Source organism: Pleuronectes platessa, chromosome 1 (assembly GCF_947347685.1).
Source record: "Pleuronectes platessa chromosome 1, fPlePla1.1, whole genome shotgun sequence".
NCBI lineage: Eukaryota > Metazoa > Chordata > Actinopteri > Pleuronectiformes > Pleuronectidae > Pleuronectes > Pleuronectes platessa.
In genome coordinates, this window is record NC_070626.1 from 11,244,112 (window position 1) to 11,257,446 (window position 13,335).

General features: G+C 41.7%; 1 protein-coding gene across 1 annotated transcript; it reads left to right on the forward strand.

The window, feature by feature from the left end:
* The first annotated feature begins 3,115 nt into the window (after nucleotides 1-3,115).
* Nucleotides 3,116-13,335, forward strand: lpcat2 (lysophosphatidylcholine acyltransferase 2). The gene is made up of 14 exons (XM_053421702.1): nucleotides 3,116-3,270; nucleotides 3,658-3,800; nucleotides 5,488-5,705; nucleotides 6,910-7,022; nucleotides 7,294-7,354; nucleotides 7,752-7,810; nucleotides 8,196-8,230; nucleotides 8,395-8,449; nucleotides 8,803-8,885; nucleotides 9,227-9,352; nucleotides 9,609-9,762; nucleotides 10,312-10,410; nucleotides 11,275-11,416; nucleotides 12,036-13,335. The coding sequence occupies exons 1-14, from the start codon at nucleotides 3,160-3,162 to the stop codon at nucleotides 12,212-12,214; spliced, it is 1,578 nt and encodes a 525-aa protein (XP_053277677.1). The 5' UTR covers nucleotides 3,116-3,159; the 3' UTR covers nucleotides 12,215-13,335.

Below are 13,335 nucleotides of genomic sequence, written 5' to 3' on the forward strand. Positions count from 1 at the left end.
TATAGGTTTGCTGCATGATAGAATCATGACAAGGGTACCACAGTAGTATTGTTTAAATATTTTTACAATCTTGTTTCTTTGCTGGTTTTAGCAAAACAGTAATTTTTTTGTGTTGTTTTTATTGCTTTTGCACTTTGTTACTGTCATCAATAAAGATGAAAGATGGTCAATATATTGTGGATCAGTGATTAAAAGAGGAGGGGGTAAATACTGTATACATTGTGGGTTGACACTGTATAATTTTTATATATATATATATATATATATATATATATATATATATATATATATATACATATATATACATATATATAAATTATTTATTTGATACTATAAAATTGGGTGAAATGACGTTATCGACAGTTGAGACTTAAGTTTGGTCCCACATATCCATGGATCCTTGCTCCCACGGCTCCTACCCCTGATCGCTACTACACAGACTCAAGCTCCAAATTCCCAGGATGGCAGCCTTTGTTTCCAGCATATTTTGGTTTCATTTCTGGATAGTGAGAGGAAGTGGAGACAAGTTGTCCATCTTTATATACAATCTTTGGTTGACACTATTCCATGCATTCACAATCTCTTGGGCAGGGGAGGCAGATAGCACACCAAAGTCGCCCCCCCCCCCCCCATCCACATAGGCTCATGTTGAATTAACAGATCAAATATATACATAGTGAAATACAATGTCACAGCAGGTCTTTTTTCGTTTCCATTGCAACTTTTCTTACCATCAATGTTGACCAGGTTTGCTGTGTTGGCAAGTCTACAGGATAGACACCAAAGAGTTTTGAACAAAAAATAATAATGTTCAAATAATGAAGTGTCTCAATGTTGTGCAACCTAAACCCTCTTCCTAAACCAAACAAAGATTTATGACCTTTCAATTAATTGAAAATAAATAAAAAATCTCTCGTTAGGTACTGTGTCTGTTAGATGTACCTACGTGCAGTTGATTTCCTTCTTCCTTTCCTCCTTCTTGCACACAGGATATAAGAACCTGGGCCAAGTTTCCTGCTTTGCTGAGTTCTGGTATTGTTTAGAGCAGCATGATGAAGAGGAGTAGATCGTGTTATCTCAACTGATTACAGAGATTAATACGATACTGCTATTGCTGCAGCTACAAATGCTACTGCTTGTGCTACAGCTGCTGCTGTTAGTGCTGCTTTTTATATTTAATGCTGCTACTTCTTAACTTGTGCTGCTGCAATTTCTACAACAGATACTTTTGCTGCTGCTACTAGTGTTACTACTGCTACTACTGCTACTACTGCAATTGGTACTGCCACTGCAGCTATTTCTTCTGCTGCTACTTGTGCTGCTGCTGCTGCTGGTTCTCCACCATCATGATTTGTTGTTAACTATTTATAAAGAAGGAAGGCTGGATGTTGGGATCTCATTGGCTTAACAAGGACGGTGTGCCTATCATATTATAAAAAACACATTAATTTCCATGCCTACCCAGGGGGCTCCAAGCTGTTTCAGGGGAGGTTCATTTAATGGAATTAATTTTTTTTTTACATTAGTACCATTAGTTATCAAAAGGAAATCACATCTGGGATTTGGCTAGAGAGATAGTTCTGATATGCATTCTTTGTCGAGAATTTCCCTGTTTTCCCACTTTCCCCAAAACACAAATGCCACAACCAACATTGTTTATATTCGTTGTTGTGGCTGTCTCTGCTGAACCGAGTGTCTGTGGGATCAAATAACAATCATGTCTGCACAACAAGCAAGTAAGTCAAGATTTAGGAGCTGCTTGTTGTCTAGGCTTTATCAGAGAGGAGATCACCAGTCTGAGAATGTTATAACTCTGTGTGTTAGCCAGCTGAGCTGTCACCTTTACATTGCCGTAACTTATAGGGAATATAATCCAAACGTGTATTTGTTTTTATTAAACTACAAAAAATTATCTGTGTGCACAAAACTTTTTCAACACCTGCACAAAATATTTCCACAGCTGCAAACCTGCTAACTCGCACATGCTGGCATGTCTTTTACATACATTCATCAACATCCGTTCAAAATCACAAAATACCACTGCAGCATTGTAGGACTGTAGCTGGTCCTAGTGGAACAGGTCTCAGGTGATATAAATTGCTTGGTAATTCAAGTCTATAAACGTGCATGACATTTTAGAAGATGACCATTTGTTTAGAATGGAAAATCTAAATGTGCAAAGGAACTGGTAAATGAATGCAAACTATGAATGTGCATACAAATGTACCATTTATATGAGAACACTCAAATTATAAAATTGTAACTTGCCCTTAATTTCCAATGACTCATTGAAAGTTTTCTGACCATCGATGTTGACAACCTTTTTGGGAGCAGAAGGTATTTCAAAACCAAACCCAATATAAATGATTTTTATTCAGGGAAGTCTAAATGATATTCACCAAGAACAATTGGTCTAGAGTTCAACAAAAAGCATTCTAACAAATGATGTTTAAATAATGAAGAGTCTCAATGCTGTGCAGAGTGAACCCTCTTCCAAAACACAACAGGCAGTATTTTGACCTTTCAATTGAAAAGAAAACAAACTCAGAACCTCTGACTCTGTTAGATTTACCTCTGTGCAGTGGATTTCTTACTACACAACAACCTGGGCCAAGTACATAAGGCACCATACAAGGGCCCATGCACCTCATTTCCATCACTGCCAAAGCTTCCTCAGTGGGGCGAGATTTATTGTCATCGAACTGCGCCATCTAGTGGATTATTATGAGAGCTTGTAAACAATCCACAGACTGTATACATACCATGGGTACTGATTCCATCAGGCTATCACTGTGCTTTTTATAAACGGCCACCACACAGCATCCTTTTCCCTCCTCCTTTCATCTGGGATACTTACTGCATGTAACTCTAATTAAATGACAGCCTTCTGGCTCAGGGATGGTGAAATCTCAACCCCCCCCCCCCCCCCCCCCCAAAAAATAAACCCACCCGACTCGTTCTGAGCTGCAGCCACGCCGCTGGAGGTGGAGCCTCAGTCTGGCTTCTCTCACGTTGTTGTGTGTCGGCTCTTGCCCCGTGTGATCGCCCGATCTGTGGGGGAAGAGGTGCGAGAGCAGGGCCCCGGCTGAGGAAGTGACATGATAACACCGCGGTGCTTTCACCGCAGCGTCTGGCCGACTCTCCGCTCCCAGGACCGCCATGCCCCCGCAGCGAGTGTCCGCCCTGCCGCGGCAGCAGTCCCTGCTGCTGCCCGCCGTCATCAACCCGTTCGTGCAGGACACCAAACTGTCCCGAGCAGCGATCATTAAAGTGAGTATGCTGCTGTGAGTGTGATGATCACCATGATAAAAGCTGGCGGAGATGAAGACATCGATGTTTGGGGGAAGCACGGCGCGTCTGATGATGTGTGAGATTACATTGCTGTGAGACCAGGGCCTGTAATCTGCTCCAACCAGCCTCTCACAATCCGCTTGTAATGCCTTGTTCTGTGCAACTCAAACAATAAGAGCCGTTGTGTGCTTGTGATTCTATAAAGCTGAGCCGGGATGTGGATTTCCACACCGGTGCATGTTTCTGTTCTGTGGAATGTCCTAACCCAGGGTGGAGTTGACTTGACAGCACACTTCCCTTTATGCTCTATCGACACATATGCTCCTATTGATGGTGTATCTGTGTGTCCTCCTCCTCTCCATGCAGTGTGTCCTCCTGGGAATCTTCCTGGTCCCCATTCGCGCCATCCTGCTGTCCCTGGTTCTCATGGTGACATGGCCGGTGGCCATCATAATAACCTTCAAGCATCCTCTGAAAGGAGCCGTGGAGCCAATGACCGGCTGGCGACGGTAATTAGGATGCAAGCCCTACACCACCTTGCTGCACCACAGCTTCCCACAGAGCTGCCCAGGTGTCGGGGGCACCAGGTCCCACTGGCATCAAACGCCATGTGGATATCAGCCACTTGTTCCCTTAGACTACAGCCATACCTCAACTCTCTGTCTGTACAAGCCTTTTGGCTCTGGATCAGTTCCAATCCGCTAAAACCCAATTCATGCTTCTGTGTCAAAGCTGCACTGTAGCATAAACGTAGACGTGTACTCTACGCAAAGCAATATGTCGTACCCTGACGTGCACCTCCCCAAAAATTAAACTATGCATTGAGGCCTCACAGATCGCAAGAGCTGTGATTGGTCCGCTTGGTAGCATCGCATCCCTGGCAGACTCGCCGCCATTTTCGTTAAGGAAAAGTAATTGCTCTTTAACATCTTTCAGCTTCAACACATTCCACTTAGTAACACTCGTCATTGTTCTGCAGTAAACAGAAACGCCAGGGAATCTGTGAATAAGCAGACCACTAGAGTTTCGACATTGTAATTGCAGCGCGACACACACATAGAAGCAAACTATAAATGCTCGGCCCTGTGTGTAGGCTAAGTGTGTACCTGTAGTACTGTGTAATTTAGACACAGAAGCATGAATCATCATACACATACCTGAAAACTTATATCACAGGATCACTCACAAACACTGAGTATGCGTGTGATATATATGTATATTTATATATATATGTATCAGTTAAGTTTTTATGGGATTGCAACATTTTCCCTGTGAGCAGCAAACAGGGTTCAACATTCTTAACTAACAGTTCTGCAGCTGAAGAAATCTCTTGTGACCCTAGAGCCCAGCCTATTATGTGTTTATGACCCAATATGGTGTTGAGTAGTCTTATCTCCTTCATGTTAAAGTTCAGCTATTTGTTCACTAGAAGCGTCAGAAACTCTCCGGGAAGTTTAAGCACTGAAGCTTAGGTTTTATTTTGAAAGGAAAACATTAGTAAACTTGGCAATTAAATGTGTATTTATTTGCTCCTTGCTCTGTGCAGACTGGTGAAAAGTTTAAAAAAAAATGTTTAAGCTTAAATTGCATGTTGGAAAAACTCCAACATGCAATTCCATTTTGCTTTGAGCTTTCTTCAAATTTAGGCGGGTAGCATCATATATCACAAAATCATTTTATAAGCTTTGTGTCTGGAAAAGACACTTGCTGTTCTCAAAACTGCTAAACATGACATCATGCTGTCTGCACCACTTAGCAGACATATCTTGTACAGATACGATTTTAATACTAGTAAAAGTTGACACACCACTTCACCGTGTATCATCTTGTCACAGTGTCTCAGTCTCAGCGTTCTATGACTTTCCACCCTATCTCTAGAGTAAGAGGAAATTACTTTTCTCTCCACCAATTTGCATAATGTTGTAACTCTTCCTGTTATGTAAACACCCATTCATTCCTCCGACCCCTGTCACCCAATAGCCCTGAAGGTGATTTCCGATGAACTAGAATAAACTAAATTAAACACAGAGCACAAAGAGCTAAAACACATCAGCCTTCAAGTTTTTATTTGGATTTGACAAACTTCCATTTAACTAATAATGAGCACTGTTTTCAGGCTATGCATTAAACTTTCATATTCGTTAAACCATTACGTGATCTCATGAATTCATCATCTAAACCTTCTGTCATCTCCAGGTTCATGTGTCGGAGATTGATGGCCGCCCTGGGGAGGACCTACTACTTCTGCATGGGCTTCAGAGTGGTGGTCAAGGGGAAGCAGGTCAGCAGCATCGAGGCCCCCATTCTGGCTGTGGCCCCCCACTCCACCTTCTTCGATGGGATCGTGTGCATCGTGGCGGGCCTGCCCTCCACCGTCTCCCGGGTCGAGAACCTGGCTACGCCCATCTTTGGCCGTGAGACACTCTTTATTGGATTTGTATGTGGTTTGTCGGGCCGCTCTTGTTCCCTCCCAGCAACTACTGTGTGTGTGTGTTTGTGTGTGAAACTTGTGTCAAGTTGCTTCAGGTTCTTCTGAGTTCAATTTCACATCCTCTTTGTTAGTTTTTTTTGACATTTTAGACGATGTGTTTTTTATTGCAAAATCATCTTGTGCTACCAATAGGAAGTCAGTCAGTTCAATGTCTTTATTGACAGTGGCCCTTGTTAATCAGATATCATTATTATTACTATAACTAAAATATCTGCTTTTTAATTTAGTAGTCTCCTAAGGATCTGACAAACATGAGCTGTTCCAACCTTTTATACACCACAGAACTTTTTTTTTAAATGTCCCATAATATCATTAGTGACTGATATATGGAATGGCCTTGCCTTGTTTATTGCTGTGAGAATGATATAATTAATCAGGTCCTGCACATGAAATCATCAGTGAATAATATGACAGAATTCTCCTCCTATAAGTTCCTGTTCAGACCTGATATTCACATCCGTCCTGAGAGATCCGATCAAAAGTAATCAGCGTTGGAACTGGTCTGAACTCACCTAAATGTGTCCTGAGTTCTGATCACTCAGACCACATTCAGAGGTGGTCTGCATGGGACATATGAAGGACCACCTACTCATCTGAAGTCCCCTGACCACCTACAGTTTCACTATAAACGTATTTGTGTGCTTGTCTGTGACCAAATATTGATTTGTTTGTAGCCGCCACCACAATATCATCAGTGATTAACATATAGGATTGACAGTAGATTGTAGATCTGCGCTCTGATCAATAATTCACCCAGCCCCTGCTGACAGAGCTCACTCTCTTTAGACACACACACACACACACACACACACACACACACACACACACACACACACACACACACACACACACACACACACACACATACACATGCGCACTGTCATCGGACACATCCGTAAAACCACCATCTTATGGTCTCCACAGTATATTTGCACAGAGCAGGAAGTGAGATCTGTGTGGTCACAGGAGACACATTCAGGATGACACATACTAAGGCCACGTGTGAACAGATGAACTTAGCGCCGACCACTTGTGATCTCTCAGGACGGATGGTAGTTGCAGGTCTGAACAGGGCTTAAGTTAGCACAGTATATTGATGTACAGTATTTGTCTCGCTCTGTCTCAAGGGTTCGTGCGCTGTCTCCAGCCAGTGCTGGTGTCCAGAAAGGACCCTGACTCCCGGAAGAATACAATCCAAGAGATTGACAGCAGAGCCAAGTCAGGAGGACACTGGCCACAGGTCTGTTACATCACGTTACATCCACATCCACATCCACAGTCAGCATAGACGACTGTATAGTTGTGGAGGAAACTCAGTGATTGTCAGTCAAAGAGCTGAAACTCAGGACGTTGCTTTGGCTGTGAAAATGCTTCTTTTTAAATATTATCATAGACTAAGCTAAATTTCATTAAATGATACATTTGTTTTGCATATTAGTGGCTGTAGATGATCATTTTCTACTTGAAGTTGGAGTGATTTTAACATTTACTAATGATGCCGTTTTCCTCAGGTTCTTATCTTTCCAGAGGGAACCTGTACGAATCGCTCATGTCTCATCACTTTCAAACAAGGTAATGCCAAAAAATACACATTTGCATATCATGTAATGTAAATAGCAGCCTTATGCAACAAGTTGTAGTAGCGACAACGGAAATAATAACACGCAAATGAAGGAGAAACAAAAAAATAAACATCGGTTTATCAACACTCTTATCTGTTGCTTTGAGTACATCTAACATTTCCAATTCACACGCACTGTATCCACTGAGCAGAGAGGCTACACAACAGAAAGGTCTCTTGATACTACACAGCACCATTCCTTCATTGTGCAATGCGGTGTGTGCTTTCACTTCTGAAGTGATAAAGTTGTTTAGAATGACGTGAGAGGATTGTGGATCTCAGCTTTGTCCAGTCATATAACAGCCGCCATGTTTTTATTCATACTGTGTTCTACTGTCCCACCTTCAGGTGCCTTTATCCCAGGGGTCCCTGTGCAGCCTGTGGTTATGAGGTATCCCAACAATCTGGTGAGTGATTGGAACTGATACAAGGTAGTGACCTCACCTTCTGAGAGCTAAATGTGTTCCACACTGTACTAAATATTTGATTTAGCATATAGAGCAATAGATGACTGATATATGCTTGTAGAATATACACACTAACCAACCAATGAGTTTACCTCCTCCAAGCATCAACTGTTAGTAAGCCACATCATAGAAAACTTTAGAAATGGTTGTTATCCTCTTACATTTGCAGTTGGAGTTTTCCCAGCTCACTGTCATTCACAAAGAAAGAGTGATAGCAACGCTTCCAGCTTCACTGCATCACACTCCCACCCAGATAACACGTAACCATCTCCATCCACTGTTAATGTTTTATATCTTCATGAATCCTCCTCTGTGTCTCCTGCAGGACACTGTGACTTGGACTTGGCAGGGTTTCAGCTCGTGAGTTAGCTTTTTTTTTTAATTGTGCCTCTCTATCGGCTTCTCATGCAGATTCTATTTTTGATGAAGCTGGTGCTTCTTGTCGACTGTTAACACTATCGAAGCTCATTTGGAGCTGGTGAACTAACACATGTGACTGACTGCCTTGTCTGTGTTTCATGCAGGAAGACGCTGCTGCTTCTAACACTCTGCCAGCTGTACACCACAGTCGAGATAGAGGTAACCTTTTTTCTTCCCTTGAGATCTTTTAACAGGATTTACGAACACTGATAATTGTGGACATTAATAATAAAACAAATGTGAAGTGCCATTTACTCTATATATGCAACTTGATTTCATATCTAATCATTATACAGAGCACATTGTTCAAAAAGACGATTTAAAATCATTTTTAGTTTGTTGAAATGTTTGTATCAGTACCTCTCTCTGTTGATAGAATTATGGTTGGATTTGATAGATCCTGATGGAGAAGATGTTTTTCTGTGGGAGGGGTTTAGTTTTCCATGAAAATGGCTCAAAGTTTGCTTTCTGCTCGCTCTTTCTTGTTTTAATCTGCTTTCTCTGTGTGCCAGTTCCTGCCGCCGTATATTCCCTCTGAAGAGGAGAAGAAAAATGCGCCTCTGTTTGCCAGCGGAGTGCGAGAAACTATGGCACAGTGAGTCAAGGTTTAAGAGCACATTCCATTGTAGAACAGAGTGTTACCGTAAAGCAAACATAAATACTGGATACAAGGTCATTGAGACAATGTCAAACATACACTGAATACATGTAAGTTAATAGGAAAACGAATGTTGATGTTATTTATATAATCGTCAAGATAACGTCAAGACTTAGATTCAAATATTGTACCTGCATTGACATAATAACAAATTTAGTTTTCAGTAAGTTGGGTCATTGCATTCCTCTGATCAGTCTGATCTTTGCATACTTTACTGGTCTGCTGCGCCCGCCTCTCAAAGGATCATTTGCATTTGATCTGAAAATGTGTGTTTACAGCGCTTTGGGAGTTCCAGTCACAGACCACACTTATGAAGACTGCCGCCTCATGATCTCTGCTGGTGAACTGACTCTGCCCATGGAGGCCGGCCTGGTCGAGTTCACCAAAATCAGCCGTAAACTCCAGTAAGAGCGTCTTTGCCTCAGTAAGCTGTGGGTGTGTCCCATAGACTCTGTATAAAGATGAATGCTGACAAATAGCTTGATGTGTACTTTGACCACCAGGGGGTGATCAAGACACTGTCATATTGATCATCTTTATGTACAGTCTATTGTGTCACCAAGAAGGGAATTTAAGATTGACAAATATTGCTTGAAAACTTGTAATTATTGTTAATCTTCATACAACGTACACTTTCCTCATTGTACCCTGTTCACTCAGTCTGAAGTGGGACAATGTGCGGAAAGAGCTGGAGGGTTTCGCGTCCATGGCGAGCTCCTGTAAGGGAGGACGCATCACTATCGATGAGTTTGCCAGATTCCTGAAGCTACCGGTCAGCTCTGCCCTTGAGGAGCTGTTTGCACTGTTCGACAGGGTGAGACACTTTCACAGTAGACTACTGACTAAAGACCAATATACTGTAAATGATCAGTTAGTTTTGTTCACACACTGCCAGGCCTCAACTCAACAAAAGAACAATGTGTATCAATCTAAATATTAGATTTAGTGAATCACATGCATATCCCATCACAGCCTATCCTGTTTACCAATGAAAGTAAAACAGGGAGGTGTTCTGCCTGGAAGAGGAAACTGATCCAAGCAGTTAAGCCTCATTCTCTGTGTGAAGGGAGGACTGGAATCATATCAACCGCTCTTAATATGAATGTCAATGAGCAAAAAGGGGGAAAAAAACAATATATGTATGCCTCATTATTAATAATGCTGAGGAATTAATAAATAATTGCCACTTTTAGAAATCAATTTTTGTATGTACATGTTGCATTTTCAATTTTGTTCGTTGCCTTAAACAGAAAAATCTGTTGTGGTTTGATAAACATCTTTGTTTGTGAAATATTATACCTTATTTGAATCTGTGCATTTAAAACTGAAATGTAATTGTTGCTGTGGCTTTCCCCCCATCAAGAACGGCGATGGCACGATAGACTTCAGAGAGTACGTGATCGGTGTGACCATCTTGTGTCGACCAGCCAACACTGAAGATGTTCTCCAAATGGCTTTCAAGGTAAAACAAAGACATTCTGATATCGTTCTGCTGAAAACTCAGGTTTAAAGGAAAAGTCAGAGGAACTAGGCCGAGGCAGATTGGCCACTTTATCACCATATTCCATTTTCATGTATTGCATCAGATACAGATACCATGAACAGACATTTTTTGCAAACTGCTCACATGACAGAGAGGCTTAGTATCGATTCTCCACCTAACAAAACGTATTTGCATTCACAAAATCAAGATCATTATCCAGATCCACACAAAATCCCACCTGCTCATTTATACTAGCACTCGACATGTGTCTGCCTGGTGTTCTGCATTATTTCTTGAGTTTTGTGTAATCCTCCTGACAGAGAGACAAACAACAATCAAAACATAACCTCTTTGGCAGAGTGAGATATAAAGAGAGAGAAGTGAACAGGATATGGTGATAATATAATATAATGTTCACTTTTAGACGAAGCGCACAAAATATATAACAATAATGATATTACACTAAAGTTAAGTCTATTTCAGAGTATTGCATTTGAGCTACAACATGCAGAGTAGCAGGCGGTGTCAGTGCCACTGTAGGAAGAACAGAGGCAGCATTCACAGAGGCTTGGATAATGTCAAGTTAACAGTGTGTGTCGGTTGTGTAGAACAGTGAGTCATTCTGCCGTCCGCAAAGTGAAACTGTGTTTTTTTTTTGTTTTGTTTTTTTAGACAAACAGTCCTGGTGTTTATATTCTGTGATTAAACAGCAAGAATGATTAAATTCCCCTAATTTCATCTAAACCTTATTCTCACACATAATATCTAAAAAAAAAAATTCTGGACGTGGAAACACGTTAAAGAATAATTTGAACTTCTTCTTTGCTCTCCTCTGTCGTGCAGCTGTTTGACACAGATGAGGATGAGAGGATCACCAGGGAGGAGTTCACCGCTCTGCTGCGCTCCGCTCTGGGTGTGTCCAACCTCAACATGACCAAGCTCTTCAAGGAGATTGACGCTGACTGCTCCGGCTTCATCACCTTCAGTGAGTAGAGACTGTTCCTAACACGAAACCTTTTAACACCAGTCTCATCTCTGCCCTTTTACCCTCCTTTAGTATTTACACTATTATTACGGGATGGGAATATGTGCTGTAAAGTGGTCCACATGTCCTTTTTACAGACTGTATATAAAGATGACCAACATGAAGGCTTCCAAAAGTGAAGCCAAAACACTTATATTGCCACAAACCCGGCCTCCTCCATGTTAGTGGATGGGATATAGACCAAACAAAAAAGTCAACGTGCATGTCAAATCAGTTTTTGTCGGAGATGACTTCAGTTATCACTCTGATCTGATGTTTGTTCTCTCCTATGGAAAATTAGATTTTGATTAGTTATTTGATTCTGTAGAAACGGGATTATTAACAGCTGAGACTGACTTGCGATTGGTCGATGCTGCGACTTAACTCCACGTTCACCGCTGCCCAGGCTTTGTGCAAGTGCAAGATGGCGGCACCCACGTCGGAGTTAGTTAGGAGGAAGTGTCGTCCATCTTTATAAATATTCAATGGGTATTCTAGGACAAGGACTTATTTTTCATTCCTCTCAGCATCTGCACTTCTTCCTGACGCTTTTCTCTGTGCCTCCTCTGTGATTCTTCAGGTGAATTCCAAGCCTTCGCCTCAAACCACCCGGAGTACGCCAAGCTCTTCACCACCTACCTGGAGCTCCAGAGATATCAAGCGATCCAGGAGGCGACGCCAGGGGATCTGGAACTCACCGGTCGGCCCAGTTCAGGGGATCAACAGGAGGAGAGCACCTCGGACAAGAAAGATGACTGAGACGGACGATGAGCGTAAAAATAACCTGCGTGACTGTGCTGAGGGACAGACACTGTACCGACTGCACTGAGATGGAAAAGGCAGCAAACTTGAGTCAGTTGCCTCGGCGGAGCCTTTTCATTGATGTGGTTTATTGAATACTTCTATTTTCAATTTTAGTGCCTTATAGAGATTTAAAAAAACTCCCCAAGTCATTGCACAACAAATGTCTTATGGCCAGAGGCTGATATTGCTTATACTGTTTGTGTGCGTGCGTGTTTGCGTACATGAGTGTGTGTGTGTGTGTGTGTGTGTGTATTCTACGTTTCCTTTTAGAAAAAAATTAAAAAATTAAGAGTTAGTTAAGGTCGAAATGAAAACTCTGTGTTTCGGTGACCTGTGTAAAACCTGCAGTCTTTATAGTGGTAATGTTAATAACAGTGTTTTACGGTATATACTTCAGTATATCTTACTCATTGTAAAAACTGCCTCACCATCTTTTCCACTTGGATGCACCACTCTCCGTAGCCTGAGCTTTCCACTCACTTGCTTGGACTTACATGAACTTAGCGTTGTGTACCTTTGTCCTTTGTCTTTGTGGTTTAATGTAAATGAGCAGAGAAATTGCCAAACACAACAAACACTGTTTTAAACAAAAGCGAGGAGTCCTCGTGCTTCTGTGTTTCTGTATAATTAGCGTAGAGTAAGTTTTATTAAGATCTTTCTAATCTGGCTACACGCAGTTGCTCCGCAGAGCATACATGCTGCGTGTTACACTTTTTTTGCCCAGCGCTCAGGGACACAGACCTTGTAAGGCGGCTGTATAATTAGCCAGAGGTTTGCTTTGCATGTGTACCCATTTGCATTTCCACTGAATACGGTTTTGCTGAGGCAGCAGTGCGTCTGTGTGGCTTTAGGTTTACTAAAGCAAATCAAGCAATGAAAATAGGGCAATTTGTGAGCAAAAAGGCAACAGTGCTTCTTCACAACAGCATATTCCAGCGGGGTATGCTTTCAGATTAACTAGCACCACTGTTACTTATTTAGCAAACAGGGTGCGTTGCAATTATGTGATTGTTTATTTTTTTCTTCTCCTTTTCGCCAAGTTTGCTTTTTAGAATAAAACAAGAGAACAATTTTAA